This window comes from Pyxicephalus adspersus, chromosome 9 (genome assembly GCF_032062135.1).
Source record: "Pyxicephalus adspersus chromosome 9, UCB_Pads_2.0, whole genome shotgun sequence".
In the NCBI taxonomy this organism is placed as follows: domain Eukaryota; kingdom Metazoa; phylum Chordata; class Amphibia; order Anura; family Pyxicephalidae; genus Pyxicephalus; species Pyxicephalus adspersus.
In genome coordinates, this window is record NC_092866.1 from 7,707,968 (window position 1) to 7,726,936 (window position 18,969).

General features: G+C 40.5%; 1 protein-coding gene across 1 annotated transcript in view; it reads right to left on the minus strand.

Moving 5' to 3' along the window:
- ITFG1 (integrin alpha FG-GAP repeat containing 1) overlaps positions 1-18,969 on the minus strand; it is a 161,101-nt gene that overhangs the window by 107,825 nt on the left and 34,307 nt on the right. The window contains exons 7-8 of the mRNA XM_072422463.1: positions 8,965-9,026; positions 6,160-6,244 (exon numbers count right to left, since the gene is read on the minus strand). Of these exons, the coding sequence (XP_072278564.1) occupies positions 6,160-6,244; positions 8,965-9,026 (147 nt within the window). The remainder of the gene's footprint in view (positions 1-6,159; positions 6,245-8,964; positions 9,027-18,969) is intronic.

An 18,969-nucleotide genomic window follows, 5' to 3' on the forward strand; every position in this document is an offset into this window, starting at 1 on the left:
TTTTTAATACCAAAAGGGCAAAAAAGGAAGCGAAAAAGTAGGAAATTTCCTTAAAAAACAAAACAAAACAAAAACAAAAATCGCCAGGGCGTGCCTGTCAGTTGTAAATCTATGTGGATGCAGGATCAGCCCAAGCTACAGCTGTACTGCTGGGCTGTACTGTGCTTGGGCCTATACTGCTGACATTATCCAGTACTGATGATATTACTGTTGGTGCACTTGTGTGTGTTCTTCCCGAGTTATTCATCAGGCTACTGGCTGTTTTGACCTGTTATGTGAATATCCATCCCCTGAGGAAGCGGTTTCACCCACGAAATACGTCACGTTTCCCATAGTGACCACATTATTTGTTTTTAACCATTCATATGATGTGCAACTGATGTTTGAACTATAAAGATTGTCATTATTAATGTATTTGTGTTTTTTTTTTACGCCTTTGGTATTTATTCTCTACTTTGGGATATGGCAACAGTTTGATCCATCAAAAGCTTATCTTGGAGAACAGTTTATGAGTTTTTTTCTGGTGTACATTTTTGTTACCTAATATAGAAGTTACTCAGCATGTTCCAAACCCTCATGAAGGACTTATTAACCCCCTCCCAAAATGTGTTGGCTTCAAGTAAACCTGAATTACATTTTTGATATAAAAAAAAAAATGATAGATGGGACAATCAAGAAGATAAGAATACCTTTACCTTTCTGTAATAAAACCCTGCCTGATGGACATTTTTTTGTTGTCATTGAGATTGCTAGAAAATTTGGCAAGCAAATCCATCTCTTTCCTTGTCGGTCACAGCGTTCACCTTATCTGGGGTGTCCAATTGCTGTTGTGCCTACCCATACCACTTTTTTTTTTTTTAATTCATTTCCATACATAATGTTTCATGTAGTTGCATGGGAGTTCATGCAGTACTGACACCCCCTGAGGAAGCCAGATTTGCCAAGTATTCTTTGCAACAAAACCCAGCTGCACAAGCAACTAGGATACTGGCCCATCACCCTTTGCAGGGTGCTTTGTGAAGACCTAGTGTCTATAAGACTCTGCGCCTCAGGTGATCCTGCGCTACCTGGCTTTGAAGACCCTGACACTTAGAGAACATGTCTAAGGAAATACAAATTTAACAGGGCTTCATTTCCTAAATCCTGGGGATACTCATTTGTCCTTGGTCTGCCGCTGACAACTTTTCACTTACGCATTTCGCTGTTTGGCCATCTTAATTGGCCAGGCTAGGATGACGTTTATTCTGTACCAGCACCCGCAGATGATGCTGGGATGGCAGCCAAGGGTTGCACAAGCGCAACTCAATTTTGATAGATGGGACGACAATCAGACAGGTAAGAATACCTGTACTTTTTGTAGTAAAACTCTGCCCTATTTTGGCCCATCACTCCTTGCAGGGTGTCCAAGTGAAGACCTGGTGTCACTTGGACTACACCCCTCGAGCTATCCCGCATTTTCTGCATGCAAAGACCCTGACACTTGCAGAACATGCATGGGGAAATAAAAACCTTACAGAGCTTCTAATATTTCCCCACTCTCCCAAAAATGTTTTTGGCACTCAGAAATGTGGGTAACATTGAAGGAAACCTACAGTGCAATTCCTGCAAGCCAAGGTAACTATATTAAAGAATTCTCTGCCTCTTTATTTAAAATTCTCAGCAGAATTGTTAACATGGTTTTAATATTTCACATTGAAGCTAAGATCTTTTTTAAGGGCACAATTCAAAATAAATGCTTTGAAAAATATCTTAAATAAAAAAGACCACTCCCCCCCCCAAAAAAAACAGCGACTTTGTAAATGCTTCTTAAGGGATTTGTCGTCAGGAATGATAAATATTCCGCGTTTAATACCAGCACCTGTGGGCTTTATAATTACTTTTTAGGTTTTCCCAGTCTGCAGAAACACTTTCCGATGTGTGCTGTACATACTGATGAATATAATTGTGAATGTTATTAAGGAGACGATGTGAATAAATTCATATTTTATCATATAAATTGTAGGCTCAGCTAACATTTGAACATTTCCTTTCACACTATTATGGCTAAGAATGCTTTGTACATGGGCGAACGTTACCAGTCTTTGACCCCCCTTCACTGCGACAAACAATGTGGCAGACATCTTTATTTTTTCACCACACATTAGCAAAAAGAGCTAAAGAAATATATGGAGGTAGGAAATCAATACACAACTGGCTTCAAAGTGGACATATGGAAATCATAAAATGTGACATGATGCTATAGTTACCGACCTTACTAGCAGAATCTTTATTTTTACACTTTTAATAGAGTGACAACAAAGTTCTTTCTGCACTGGAATCCTGAAGCAGCTTTGTCACCTTGTCCACCGAGTTGTTTTAGTGGGATATTTAGGAAGCCTACAGTACCAAAATACATTCCAGGTGTCAAATTGAAATTTGTTTTCTGCAGAAACCAGTGTGAGATTCCTTCTCCCTGCATAAAGCAGTGGTCTCTCTGAAGAAGTCTGGAACACTACGTCAGGGCTCTCCAGTCAGAAGAGCATAAGTTACATAGACTGCAAGTTTACTTCAGCTGGAAGGTGGGGGTGTCAGTCCTTTGCAGAATGAGTCATTCTCGGCTGGCAGGGGATAGGCTGTTCTCAGGACTTGTTTTATTAAAAGCAAATTTGTATAACTTCACCTTTAATTAAAAAAACTAATGGCCAAATATGGCCAGCATAGTTCTACCCACCACTGGACCCACCCTGGCTGGACAGTGAAAGACAAAGCAGCACAGGACTGTGCTCATCTCTCACTTTGTAAGGTGAAAATCAATTATTTTATTTTTGAAATTGAATTATTAAAAAAAAGACCCCTCTCCTCTCTTTATTGCCATGGCAGAGCAGAAAGGCAGAGCCTCATGGAATTACCATGTCAAGTATCAAAGGAGGCTTCTGGCTGCTCCTACTCACGCAGAAGGGGCTTTTTCCTGTAATGAGGAAAAATGCATGCGCAGTAGGTACTTTTTTCTTCCCATTTAAAGCAGTATACGACACCCAACCTAATGCCTGTGCAGTGCGAGATCAGGTGACGTAGCCAAAGGAATAAAGAAGGCAGAGGAACCCGGCCTTGTTTGGGTCCCACGCCGTCCTGGAATCTGCCATTGTCCTGGTGTGGGACCCAAACAAGGACAGTGTCTCCATCTTCTTTTTTCTCTGTAGAAGTAAAAAAGAGTGTGTATTTTTTTTTTTGTTTTATTTCCATTTTAATGTCAGCACATGAATGCATCGGCTCCTTGTACTGCTTCCATTTCTGCAGGAGGCTAATACCAAGTCAAATTCAAATACCATCACCGCTTGGTTTTACAAAAAATACATTTAGTTATGTTTTATTGATTACACAGCTGCCCTGTTTGTTTTACATCTGCATAAAATTTAGCTGTAAATGCCAACAGTGTAAGTGCCTGCATTTTGATCGAACAGCAACCTACAGTGGCAAAGTTTAGACTGGAAGAGAAAGAAGCCGCACAAGAAATCAGTGCTGCAGTGATCTGGTGCTTACCAGAAACATGAGGTGACAGGAAAGTGTAATGGGAGCAGAGCTCATCAGTCTGCTGCTTCTCCTGTTATGGTCAACTCTTGTGTTATCAACAGGTTATGTATACACATTATGTATACACAGTTGTGTGATTATCACACAACACAAACAGCTGTGCTTGTGTAGTGCAAAAATCTAGGGTGTGTATGGACGTCCCCGTATATTGATATCTATTATGAATGCTGCAGCCAGACTCATCCATCCTTCCTACCTCTCCATTTCTGCTGCCTGTTTGTAGTCCTCTTCATTGGCTTCCATTTCACATTAGAATTAAATTCAGGCTTTGCCTTAAAATCCCTCCACAGTTCTTGTCCCACTTACCTTTCTGACCTGATAGAAAAATACTCCCCTGGCCGCTCTCTTCGCTCGTCCAATGACCTACTAATGCCTTCCTCACTCATAACCTCATCATGGCTCCAAGACTTTTCTAGAGCTGTCCGACTCTCCGGAATGGTCCTCCTTATCCTTTTCGGCTTACTCCTACTTTCTGCTCATTTAAAAGAGCCCTCAAAACACATCTTTTTAAACTCACCTACACCTTCTTCTGTCTCTTAAACCATCACTACTTCCCACCAATCTTTATCCCCTCTACTATTGTGTGATATTTCCCCCACCTCCTAGATTGTAAGCTCTTCAGGGCAGGGTCCTCCCCTTCTCCTATGTCACTGTCTGTGACAGTTTATTAATATTAATTTTTGTGGATGGATGAACAAAATAGTAAAAGCAACATGATGGGTTTGGTCGTGCAGTTGTGGCCTGAAGATCTGCACTGTGCCTGTGGCTGCGTGCAAAACTTGTTTACCGTGGTGTGATTTGCCTCTCCAAGCAGCGGTCTGCCATGGGCCTGGGAGCCGTCAGCCGTGCGGATTGACATGGCAGGTCTGAAGGGACTCAGCTGCCTACATGTCTCCATCAATGTTTGTGACTTAGGGTTGCACTGAAGGTAATCTCTGCTTATACATTTTTATATACTTTGGATTTCCCAGTTGTGACAGGCTTTCTTTAACTGTGCCTTTCTAAATACGCCCGGGAGTAAAGGGTGAGCAGACCTGGCGAGATGAAATCAGGAGGGCTGGCTCACCAAACATTGATTTTTTTTTCCTTTCCTGCGTTACAGAAAGAACGGCTTACAAGAACTTCATCATGTGCAGCAATAAAGCGGAGGCTGCACTTAATAACGCACACAATCTATCAGCGCCGGTGACCTCAGCTATGTTCCCGTCATACTTGTCAGGGTTCAGATTAAAACAAGAGAGAGCTGGCATCCACTCCAGAATTGTTTCTTATAAGTCATTCGGCTTCATAACAACTTGAGGGCAGCAATAAAGAAAGAAAAACCCATTTTTATAGAAGGAAACGTAGAGCGGCGAGGCGAGAAAGTCTCCGCCAATCCTCTGACACTTTCACCCTACTGAAAAAACACCTCAGGCCCTTTGCAAACCTTTCTTTTCCTGTATGGTGATGCTTTTAAAAGCAAAATTTGTTTTTCTTACTGCAGAACTCTTAAAAGCAGCAAAGAAAGAAAAAAGCTGCGATAGGGAACCTGTAATTCTTTTACAATGTTTTAGGTTGATATGATGAGGTCGTTTTTCATTGAAAAGGATCTTTCACGATTACTGCATATGTGTATGCAGCCTTATGATAAAGCACAGACTGGTGGGTGACAACACATTTTCTGTTACAGTGAAGGAATGCAGTGGTGTCATCTCCACAGGCTGCTAACTGGACAGTGAAAGAGAAGTAGTTGGCTAATAGGTATTCCTTCTCCTCTCTTTTCTTTTTAGAATGCTTTATGTCGCCACATTTCCATACAGCACATTGATTAGCTGCCTTTCCTTCACCCAGACTGACTGCTACAATACAACAGATTGAAAAAGGCTCAAATACAGATGCCCAACCTGGTGTTTGGTCTTGGAGATTGGCCTCCCAGGTATGAACACTGCTTCATGGCAGGAAAAGGAAAAAATTGCACACTCCTACATATTTGGAAAGTACCTTGTATTATCAGAAGTTCTAACATCAGAGAAATGCAGCAAAGTAACTTATTACTCACTTATTTACCCTCATTTTAATTCTAATCTGCAGCCATGTCCTGGGCACCTCATACGATCATGGAGTGTGGATTCTGTAAAGTCTGTGCTGTGTACCTTCCTCTCCCTCTGGTTATACTTTATTTATTAGAATGATTTTAATCTCAGAAGTTCTGCATGCGAGAATCATCAACAAACCACAGTGTGTGCTTAGGAATTTCTCTCGTCATCAGGGGTTCTCAGATCAGTGTGAACATTCTTTAGCACACTTGCAATGTTTCCTTGTATAAATAGTATAAGTATAAATAAGTATAAATATAAATATAGCATTAAATGCCCGAGAGATTACACTTTCATCAGTGAAGCTGGGTGATCCAGCAAACCCGGATTAGATCTAGTCCAAAACTCAAAACATTTGCAAGCAAACAACTTCCATCCCAGGTTTGCTGGATCACCCAGCTTCACTGATGAAAGTGTATCCTCTCCAGGCTTGGAGTGCTTTAATAAATCAGGCCAATTGACTCAAATAGGTCTGGGCATCACGGTTCACACAAGGAATCGACTATCAACATACCAAAATCAGCAAAGACGGATTGTCCGACCACTATGGCATCTTTAGGCTTTGTGACGATGGATGTGAATCCGGAGAAATTGCCTCCCTGTAACAAAAAACAAAGAATTATATTATGATTATAATATTAAAGAATGCATTAATAAGGACAATTCTGATAATAAAGAAACTCTTCCGGGAAGGGTCTCCTCCTCTCCTCCTCCTGTGTCACTGTCTGTATCTGTCTGTCATTTGCAACCCCTATTTAATGTACAGCGCTGTATAATATGTTGGTGCTATATAAATCCTGTTTAATAATAATCAAATAATAAATAAAACAGATAATAATAAAACAGAGTCAAAAACACTGCATCTCAAACATGTGTTTTCTCTATAGTACAGAGTGAGTAAGGTGATAAGGAGTTTTTAGGAGGTCGTACATCTTAGTCTCAAACTGTGGTTCTTGTAGGAAACAACTGCAACGAATCCGAAGAAGAAAACTGGAACAAAGGTGTTTTGTGTGGCTAGAAAACAGCATAAACGCACCTTCAGAAAATATTTTTTTTTTAACTGGGATTGGTTAATGTGCAATACTGACCTTTAAAGGGTCGTTCTCATATGAAAATCATGGAGGTTACCATTACCATTCCAGCAGCTAACAGCAAAACGTTTCCAATAGCATACCCATATTAGGGATAGCACACCTTCTCCCTTTGAAAATACCTTCCAATCAAGGACATTTCCAAAATAAAATTACACGTAAAATCTCACCGAAGCCTAAGCAGGTGAAATGCGTTGGGCTCTAAGACTAATATTTTTTCACAACGTCCAATAGTATTATTCATCCTTTATGGTACTATGAACTGTCAAATTTATGTGGAAGGGTTTTTGCGTAGTTCTGAACCTCACTTATGTATTTGAAATTATAACCACCGTCATGCAAGGTTGACAACTGAATATGAATAACACACCAGCATCAGGTCGGCCCAGCTTAACACTACAACAGGCAACTGGTTACTGCAAGCTGAGAGGCTATAAAGTCCTATCAGGCTATGGCAGTGCAGGATGAAGCCAGGGACCAATCTATTCCTGAAATCCCCTTTAGTTGTGCACAGCCCCGGAGTATGTGCTGGGGATACCAAAAAGTTACATCACAGGCTGCACAGCTAAAGGGAAGTTAGTGATGCTGCTACAACAGAATAAACAGGATGTTATACAGTGGTGGCGCACAGCAAGGAATCGCTGGCTAGATAAGAATCTCCTAACAACACTTTCTGAAAATGCCAGCTGCCTGTGACCTCTTTTCTTCAATTCAAATTAAGGACCCATGAAAAATTATTTAACTCAGCAGTTCTGACTTCTGCTCAGAGAATATAATAGCCAGAGAAGGCCAGGCAACCCACATCTCTAGGGAAGGTCAGAATTGGAGGCCTCCATAATTCTTTCAAAACAGGTTTTCTTTAAATAAACTATTTAATGTACTCCGCTCCCAGTTTTGTATCAATAGCCTCCTTTTACCGCAATGCCTCCTAGGGCTCTTTGGCAAGAAAAACATCTCTTTGATGGAGAGATTAAGCTGTCTAGCAGCAATAAAAGGGTTATATAATCAGGCTCACTTGAGTTTTACACATCTCAATGTGTTCCTCTTTACCTAGCCCTGATTAATGTGAATGCAATCAGAAAAAGTCTCTACAGGGAAACATGTTGCCATTAGTGTAAAAAGATGAAGAGGGTCAGCGATGAAAAAAACATGTAGAGGAATATTAAACGTATCGGGAGCCTGCAAAGGAGAGATGCTTCTGATGCTTATATATATCGGCATTCCGGCAAAATGGAATGCCCCGTCCTCTGCTTAGCAGCTGACAGCTCAGCAGGGCCTAGTAAAATGTTCGCATTAGGGCAGAGTGATAGCTTTCAAAAGGAAGTCACGCAAATCTACATTAGAAGCAATTAAGTTCAATTTATTATTTTTTTAATGTGTTACCAATGGAAAGAATTCACCCCAGCCATAATTTGTATGCAGCTAAAGGTGCAAATCCCTTAAATATCACGTGGACATGGATGGCTCAAAAGCTGAAATAAATATAAATTATATCAATACTATAATACTTGCTAGTAAAGTAAAAGGCTGACTATAAAGCCCAGAAATAGATGCAGTCAGATGGCCATTGTACTATTTTCATTGTTTTCCCTGCACTTTCCATTTCAAGCAGATGTGCATTAGACTAAGACTTTGCAGTCTAATGGCTACCAGAGGCTGACTCAATGAGCACAATAATCAGGTAAGGTAAAAGACCTTATAGGAAAAACCTGCTCTTCTTTGCAATATAAGTGTGCATAGGGAACCTTGTGCTCAGGGTTGGGATAGCTACTCTGCGCTGCCGACAAAGAGCGCTGAGGTTTGAATGTTCCACTTAACCTCTAAACACAATATATAACTTTAGCTGCACGGTGGCTCAGTGGATAACACTCTGGCCTTTGCAGCGCTAGGTCCCAGGTTTGAATATCAGGTCCTGGCACTATCTGCATGGAGTTTGTAGGTTTTCCCGGTGTTTGTGTGAGTTTGCTCCGGGTACTCCGTTTTCCTCCCACATTCCAAAAACATGCAGTTAGATTGATTGGCTTCCCACCCAAAAGACTGTATTACAGACATATGACTATGGTAGGGACATTAGATTGTGAGCTTCTTTGAGGGACAGCCAGTGACATGACTATAGACTTTATAAAGTGCTGTTTAATGTTGGCACTATATAAATATTAATAATAATAATTTATACGTAAGTTATTATTAGGTTCGTCTTAAGAAAATTATTTCAGTGTTTTTCTTACCTGGTTCTCCCAAGTCTCAAACTGAATGTCTTTGTTGGATGATATGGTTGTAAGGAACAGATCTAGGGAAGAAAGATAAATAGGATAATCTGATCATAAACATTCCAGTATATATACATACAATAAAATACAGACATAGTACAACAAAAAACCATTTACACCTGGTAAGCCTCAGACATTTTTTCCAATTTTGGATCAGCCAAGTATCCCCTTTGGGAGATTTCAGGTGGTTATCAAGGTGAATATATCTTACAGTGGTGTTTCCCAACCGGGGTTTTTACACAGATTGCTAGGGGTTCCTTAAACAATGAGCAATTTGTGCCTTTCAGGGAAGTTTAACAGACACCAATGATCTTTGTAGCTATCTGTAAGGGTGACATATTTCCCAATGACCAGCAATGTAAAAGGAATTCTTCTTACTGATCACCATTTGAATATAATGTAAGCTGTGAATATCGTAAATATAGCAGGGGTTTCCCAAGTTCTGAAAGATATTTCAAGGGCTTTCCTATGTCTAAAAGCTAGAGAAAGGGTGCAAAAGTGATATGAAAAAAATAAGAGGCGAGATCAGCATACAGTTGTTGAATGACATTCTTGGAAGACAAACAAGCAGTGCATACTGAATATCCAGGATGCACCTACAATGTTCTTTTGGATGGGCGCACTACCCAGCACTTTTCAGTACCCACCCGGCTGTTTTTGGGTAGTTAGTGAGGAGTTGGGTCTCTGGGGCCACCACCCACCTACAGCTTTTTCCCATCTAGTTTAAAACATTTTCTGGGGAGAATAATGACCTTGTATTAAATGTTTACATGTCAAACAAATATAATATACACATAATAGAAACCCAACATAATTAAAATAAATTCATATCTTGTAAACTTTTAATGTAGGATTAAAACAGCCATCCCCAAGGGACCATTCTCTGTGTCTGCTGCAGAACAAAAGCACCTCTACCAGTAAACATAACAGAATGTTTGAATGTTCCTGTTTCTATAGATGCTTGGTTGCCGGTTCTGATGCAGCAAACACATAAGTCATGTTTAATTAACCTGTAATAATTTGGACTGCCAATCTGGCATCACTGAACAAGCTCAGGCACGGCCTGCGTGACAAGACGTTTCATGTTCTCCTTGCATGTAAGAGAAAGAGAGATCCCTGAGATTTTTATTAACATTGCACCCTCCCTCTTACACAAGTAGCTCCCATCACAAAGCAATGAACAAGAACCGATAGGATGACGGGAAAGGAGTAAACGTGATCAGCCATCTTCTTCTCCAATCCCCTGGGCTGCTCTGATATTACTGGGAGAAGAAGGCAATTGTTTTTATTATGAAGAAGGTGTGTGGTATGTCATAGCAAACATGATTGAGCCAGGATAATAGCAGAGCCATGTTTTCAGTATGTGTCAGGCTAAGAGCAGCGTTCTCTCCAGCTCCTTTTAGCTGGCCGCACCACCCGGCATTTTTCAGTAACCACCCACCCACAGTTTTCTCCCACCCAGCTTAAAAAATCTTTTTAGGGAAAATACTGAATTTTGAAATGTGCGTAACACATCCAGCCCAGCGTTTATTCTTTAAAGTCCCACCAATATTTATTGAATAATGCAAAATTCTTTCCCTACCATGACTTTCCAACATGACTTGTCAGGGGGGTCCCCCACTCATAAGAGCTATATGGATTTTAGGTGAACAATCATTTGTTGGATCTACTGTGTCATCAATGGAGATAGCCCATTAACAGGCAGGATAGATGCTGTAATGGTTCATGTATTCACATATGGTTGGAACTAGAAGTAGAAACTAATCTAATAGTCAGCTCAGTCCTTAATAGTAAACAGGATCCAGACAGAGGGTAAAATAATAATTATTATTATTACACAGTATTTATATAGCGCCAACATATTACGCAGCACTTACAAAGTCCATAGTCATATCACTAGCTGTCCATCAAAGGAGCTCACAATCTAATGTCCCTACCATATTCATATGTCATTAGTACAGTCCAAGGTCAATTTGAGGGGAAGCCAATCAACCTAACTGCATGTTTTTGGAATGTGGGAGGAAACAGGGGCACCCGGAGGAAACCCAAACAAACACAGGGAGAACCTGCAAACTCCACCTGCGAACCTGGGACCTAGCGCTGCAAAGGCCAAAGTGCTGACCTCTGAGCCACCGTGTGCAACAAACAAAATCTGAACAATTTGCAGGAGTAATTCAGGACAGGAGCATAATAGGGCTCAAGCGGTGACTGAAGGTCCAGCAGTCTATTTAGGTACTTCTAATTAGGACAGGTGTGCACTGCAAAGATATAACCTGCAGTGCTAAACAAGGACCCTACTTCTTCCCTAGAGGCAAGAAGAAACTAAATATAAATTGCTATAAACATACATATACCCAATAAATGAACATTACGGGCAAAGGATCCAACCATTTACAATTATATATTATGGAAATGCTATGTTTGGTCACAAAGCTCAGCAAATCACTGCACTGACTACAGATGCAATAGTGAAAACTTTGCACATTTGTCAACTGAGAGTTTTCGGATTAGGATTATATTATTCTTCATATCTTGCAGGCTGTGGGGTAGATTTAGCTGTAATGACAATCAGCCATATATCACTACACACAACAAAGCAATCAGCATGGCTCTTTGAGAACAAAATGGCAGACAGATGGCATCAACCACATCATTTAGCTTAGCATCCTTCTATATTAAGTACAAGCAGTGGCTTTACGAGCTCTTTGAAGCAGAGACAAAAAACAACAGATGGCAAAAGTCAACTGGTCTTCCTTGCAGAATTCAATACATCAAAGTGAAAGTTTCATAAGATGCACAAGAAATGTTAGCGGTGCGAGTTACCTCCTGACATTTGGAAATGTCAACTTTCTGCCACAACTGTGCGGCTCTATCGAGTTGACTCGTCGCTGAACTGTGAGATGACAATGGGGCTTATTGATAAAAAAAAAAAGAATATTTGATGTGAGACAGCTTAATGAAGTCCAATTATTGGGAAAATCGGGTCACGTTATACTTAATCTGCGGGTTATGATGGCCGGTGGATACAAAGCTGATTCAAGACTGGAGAGACTGGCAAAGGTGGTCTGACAAGGTCTTGTTCTGGTCTGGAAATGTAATAAATATTCAAACAAATCTGATATACAAAACCAGATGGTAATGAGATTTGCCAGTAATTGTGCCTTTTCCCCAACTCAAGCTCAAGGTATCCAATGCCAAGAAGAACATGTGAGTGTTGTGCTTTTTTTAAAAGGCAATGCAGTTGCATTGTGGACGCCGCTTCCTCATGCCAGTGAACGACTGCCTCGGGCTAGACGCTAAAAGTCCCTTCTACCAGCAGCAGCCCCATAGAGATGCCAATTCTTTAAAAGCCAACTCTGTGGCGCGAGTGACTGGCAAGGTGCCAGCTGCCAATTAATCACATGGGTCTCCACCTAATGAGATTTTTTTTTTTAACATAACATATACTATCCATCATATCCGCATACACATTTGTATACATTCTCAGTCTCACATTTTTACAAAGGCTTTTAGGATTTTTTCCTTTTTATTAATTCACGGATAAACTGCTTCATCAGTTTACAGATGGAGATTACTCAGTGCTAAAAATACAAGGTATCATATTTTATATGTGATCAAAAGTGATCAATTTCATATTGTAATATTAATCATGAATTTGTGTTTTGTGAAATAAAAATGTATGGTTTCAAACTGTATTTTTTATTCTTTAAAGATCCCAAAACAATACCTAAGTGTACTGATTTTCTATTTTTAAATAAATAGTTTACAGCTTATTTCATCCTTGGTGATGTGGACTTTCTGCATCCTCTTTGTAGCGCATTTCTGTCTACAAGGACTCCGGCGATGATTGCATGGCATCTCCTAGGTTGAGTTTTCTGATGATGATAACAGCGGGCCAAGCCTGCATAATGTACATTGGAGCCACCATGTGGCAGGTTGAAAACAGGTAGATAAAATTTGTAAGAGGATTGTCCCTTTAATGGAAACTTCAACCTTCAGTTAGTGCATCATGTAACATCAGAAGTATGCAGCAGGAATGTAAAAAAGAAAACTAGGACAGGGTGAAAATAGGACAGCATCTGCACTCTACATTTCCTTTTCCCCAAATGTGTCTTATTTTGTATTGCATTTGCTTCTCACTGACTTTTAGGTTAACAACTTGCAACATTGCTGACTATTGTAAAAACATTTTTTATGAAGGTAGAGCTCAAAAACAATGCATGTATTTCTACTGGCATTTTGGGGTTAATAAACTGATGAAAGCTGTAACTGATATGCAATAGAATAATATTATTATAGACTGTTCATTTTAGCATACATTAACTGTACAGTACAAGGGACCTAGTATCATATTTTTTCTCATAATGGCCCTGATTTTATAAAGCTCTCCAAGACTGAGGAGGATACACATTTATCAGTAAAGCTGGGTGATTTAGAAAACCTGGAATGGATCTGGTACAGGATTGGAAACATTTGCTAACAAATAGGAAATCCATTCCAGGTTTGCTGGATCACCCAGCTTCACTGATGAAAGTGTATTCTCTCCAGCCTTGGAGAGCTTTAATATAACAGGCCCATTAAGTGCAGGCAAGAAATGTTTATGTATACTACTAACAGGTACTTCATTTCTTTTATAGGGATCACAATACCCTAGAAATGACCTAATCGATTTGTCTCTCCAAAAGAACAAAGAAGGTTCTTTTGTTTACAGGAGGAGGGATTATTCTCAGGATATCCATGTCAATTGTTGTGTGACATGGGCACTTCCTATTGGTTATCCAGTTGCAGGATCCTTTAGGGATCCAGAAGAAGACACAGCAGTAGTGACGCCCAAGCAAGGCAATATAGGGGAAATACAGATCTGTATTACAGTCCCTGTATATGGAAATTATGCTAGCAATAGACCTAGATGCTTCAAAAGCTAACAAAAAAAAATGTGCATGATACGTTAAAGGGGATGGGTTATTATTCACCTAGAGATTAGGGAACTAGGGTTCCACTTTTCAAAAGTAAAACCCTTTTGAAATTCCAAAAATTTGGATGCAAAAAATGCTCAGGGATGTCCCTTTCTGCAATAATCACTCTTACCTGCATGATCGCTCAATGGAACTATCAAAAAAGTGAGCTGCTCATGCCAGGTTGTCCAGCAATCACAACTTCCCCTGCCCTTGTTGGCACTAAATAAATTCCTACAAGCCTGTGTGGGAGTTATGTCATCCAGGCTTGCCAATCAAAATAGACAAAGATTGCATCAAAAAACAAAGGAAAAAGATGGAGGCACCTTAGTTCTGCTTTAAGACTTGCAACGAAGTTGCAATGTCGCTTTCAGATCACAGGGGAGGAGAAAATGTTTTATTCTACCTGCAGCAGACCGATGGCATAGTCTCAACAACATCTCTTCACTGGAGCTTAAGGACAGCTTTTTGATGATAAAAGCTACAGCTTTAAAGAGGAACTAGAGTTCCACTTTTAAGTTTCCATGATCAGTCAGGCCATTGCAAAAAGGGACAAGAGATACCTCTTCTGCAAATAACCATCCTATCTGCCTGATTGCTCCAGGTATTTAGCAAAAAGCCGTGTTGCACATGCGCAGCATCAGCTTTGGTGCCAGGATATCCCGACTTTCCCTGGCATGCTGGGAAAGAATGAACTCTGCACAGTTATGTTATCCCGGTCTGGCCAATTGAGTTGGCCGAAGATCGTTGAAGAAGAATAAAGCGGCGCCCTGCCAAGGAACGGGGACAGGCGAGTATTGCGGGGTTTAGTTCTGTTTTAATAATACAAATATATTGTTGCATTATCTTGAAACTTCAGAAATGTATCCATGAAAACTGGTACCAATAAAAGGTTCACTCAAAGATGCCTTAAGCACCTTTGCAGTTTGATAACTTGTGTTGAATATATTTTATCCTTAAAACCGCTAACTTTGATTCCCTTAGCAAGCAATGATATTTCAACCAGCTATATTTCCCATTTATATTGCCCGGCACAAGCTGGAGTTATTCCTTAAGACCTGCTCGTCCCTCTGCAAAGGGATTTCTGAGTTCTATGTCTCGAAGCAATTTATGTGACAGCAATTTAAATATTAATCAAATGATACAGCTTTAAAAGCCTTGGCAATAAAAGGAGGGTTTTGTTTAAAACATCAGTGGAATTGAAAGTCTAATTAAAACAGGAACTAAATTAATTAAAACAAGGTGCAGTCTTACAATAAAAGCCATTCCAAGAGTTGCATTTACCGCTACATTAACATAATGGCAACATAATAGCAATTTTACTTAACGTACATAATGTAAATTAAAGTTTTCAGAATGATAAGTGCTTCGATGTGAATTTTAATACCGTTTTAATCCCTCAGAATGTTGAATGAAAGGAAGAGAGGATCAGGATTATGAAAAATGTTGTTTAAATGCATCAAAAAGTAAAATGTCAATGCAATTTCAATGTGGAGGTCCATTTCATAGCTGGATGGTAAATCCCTGAATATAAATGAACATGGTAAAACAAAATACAGAATTAAGTGTATCACAGAATTGAGATTATTAGAATTTTGTAAACTTTTATTTATCTAGAAATAAAACTAATAGCTGTTTTCTATACTTTTCAGCGCATGGACATGTAAGCATGTGCAAAAACTAAAACAAGCAAAAAGGTGCTGCCCAAAGGGCTACCTCATATGGTTTTAGGGAGGTTTATTGACTGCAAATCACTGGTCAATCAATTCCTTTATGTTCTTAAAACTGAAATTAATGAAAGCAATGAAATCATGAGTGCAAATGCGTGTGTGAATGATCCCCTAATGCAGTGTTTCCTGACTTTTTTAACATGGGGGCACCCTTGAAATAACTTTGAGATCTTCATGGAACCCCTTCTTTAATTACTATATCCACAACTCAAAGGAAATTAGTGTGGTGGGCATTAGGAAGAATGCCTCTTACATTGCTGGCCATTGGGAAGAATGTCACCCTTACAGGTAGCCAAAGATGGTGTCCCTTAGTCTGACCCAAGGGGCAGAAACTGCTCATTGCTCAAGGAACCCCAAGTAATCTCTGGAGGAACCCTGGTTGAGAAACACTGTCTTAAGAGTCCCTTTAGCCAATTCAGGGCCACTTCCAATGCTTCTATACTCACCTTGACAGCAATTTCAAAAGAAAAAAATGATATTTCATTACAAAAACGCAGGGATTATTATGAATAGGAAATGCCCTCTATATTTTGGATTTACCAGTCTCCGCACTACTGAGAAGGCTTTGCCTTGTTGTGTTTGAGAATTTGTGCTCATTTAGTCACAAGAATGGGTGCTGATGGTGTGTGAGAGGACTGGCTTGCAACTATTGTTCCCATGCAATTGTTCACAAATAGTTTAGCAGGGTTGAGGTTGGGGCTTCGTGTAGGCCAAATCTGTATAGAGTTGGCTTCATATAATGATACAGAAAATGGCCATTAACAAACTATTGCCACATAGAAGGACACCCAGGTTATGGGAACTGGGACACCCCAATGGTAGTGGTGAGGTTCCTGAAATGACAGGAATGGTCAATTAGGAACAGGACAAAGGTCAGGGCATAGGCAGTAACAAGCAGGGGGACACAGTACATGATAGTCAGAGGTCACAAAACGCACAGAAGGACTGCAAATTGTAGCAGGGAGCTTGGCATTTTGCTATACCTTTAATGACCAAGCCTAATCAGAAGAGTAGCCACCTTATTTGTGTTGGTGCCAATGTTCCAAGGGATGCCAGCAGCTGTGTGCTACTATGTGATACTAGATTGGAAGTGGAAAGCCATATGTAATGTGTATGCTGTGAATAGTGCTCTCCACCAAAAAGATCTGCAAGTCTTTGAATCCAACACCTATTCGAGACATCAAAGTAAGATTAGTGACCTCCCTTTTTTCTTCAAGACAGGTACTCTTTACAGTTCGGCCACTAAATCGCATCACACATTGTTGACCAGGCTTCAGTACACTTAAGGGTTTATCCGTAGGATCTCTGCTTTTGTCAGAAACGTCCCAGCACTGTCCAAAGTAGAAAAGCCCGACTAGCTCATTGTGCTAGCCCACCATCTAAGTCTACGTAAACAAGTCGGATGATTCTCGTCTGATAATCATCTTAGGGTTGATATCAGACGAGAATCTGGCGTGTGTACAGCGCTCGTCGTCCGTCGTTTCGACGACCACCCTGGCGGATCCACGGACGACGATCTTAATAAAAGTGAAGGCGAGAGAGCTCATAGCGCAGAACGGTGCTGTATTTACATCGCTCATTCAAGCATTGTGCAGTTTTTTGTCGTTGGAAGGCATTGTAAAGGATCCTTCATAATGACAAATATTGCACGTGTGTTCCCAAGCCTTACTTTCAATTTGTGCTTTAATCAGATATCTGATCTGTAATTTATTTTTAATCTTAGAACATGTTTAGTAAGGCTGTTGAATGCAACTTTCTGACATCTAGCCTCTAGTTGCACAACTAGCCAAACCACATAAAAAGGCTAACATATACTGATATTTATTTACCAGCAAACTACACAAAGAAGGTGTACAGGTTTCTCTAAAAAAATGTAAAAAATTGCAGTAATCATCATGCAGTAAAAGTCTGAGCATTGACATCCTATCAGCGTCCTATAATATAGCTATCCAATTTCTTCTAACCTCCTGTCTATCTTCAGCATTGGCAGGCGGCAGCAGCGGGCGGATTCGCAGACAGGGCAGGTGATGGGGTCGCCACACTGGGGAGAAGTTATTAGTGATAATACTTACCTGGGTCATTCCAATTTCATAAAGAAATATTCTCTCGGAATGCAGAGGCGAAGTGAGGTGGAGGGACAGCTCCTCTGCAAACTCGAGATGCGATAGAATGGATGAGCTTAACCCAACGCTCATAGATTCCTACAGACCAAGGGCAGACAAGTCACGAGTATCATCGAGGCTCAGTGCGAATAAAATTTATGAGCCGTCTCTTTGCTGAACAAATCTATCACTGCCAGTGACATCTTATAAATTGCATATTCACACACAATTTGTATTTTGAGCCAAGCTGTTGTCAACTGGTTGACAGTTATTGTGGCTGTGGCGTCCATATTGTGGGTTTTTTATTTGCTTAGGTGAGGTTTAAGGTGCACACATTGGAAGTTTAAATTGGCTTTTTTTTTCAAATTAATAATATTCAAATTATAAGAGAATACACAGCACTATAGAACGTACATGTGGATATGGTCCTGAAGGAAGTGAATTCTCAGGTTGGAGTGTTTCTAACTAATTAGGCCTCTGGAGGTTGGCTGGGAAAAGGGAATGAGAGTCCCCTGGCCAACACTTTACATCGGGTGTTACACCTGCCTGAGAAGCCCCAAGTGCCTTAAGAATGGTGGGGCTCAAAAAGCACTGGGTATAGTGCTGCCAAGGCTGAAAATGTTGTGTGTGATGTACCCCTAGAGGGAAGACTCCATAATAATTACCAAACCAACTAACATTTGAAAAATGGAATGAGAAAAAAAAGAGAGAGAAAAGGAAAAAAGAGAGAAAAGGTAAGAGAGAGAGAACTCTACATAAAACAAGAAAGATTTGAGAGAGAGGGGCTCCATAAAACATTGGAAAGAGAAGCCGAGAAGAGAAGAGAGGGGAGAGAGAGAGAGGAGAGAGGGGAGAGTAAGAGGTGAGAGAGAGAGGATAGAGGAGAGAGAGGATAGAGGAGAGAGAGGAGAGAGGATAGAGGAGAGAGAGGAGAGGGAGGAGAGAGAGGATAGAGGAGAGAGAGGATAGAGGAGAGAGAGGATAGAGGAGAGAGAGGAGAGAGGGGAGGGAGGAGAGAGGGGAGGGAGGAGAGAGAGGATGGAGGAGAGAGAGGATAGAGGAGAGAGAGGATAGAGGAGAGAGAGGAGAGAGGGGAGGGAGGAGAGAGGGGAGGGAGGAGAGAGAGGATAGAGGAGAGAGAGGATAGAGGAGAGAGAGGATAGAGGAGAGAGAGGA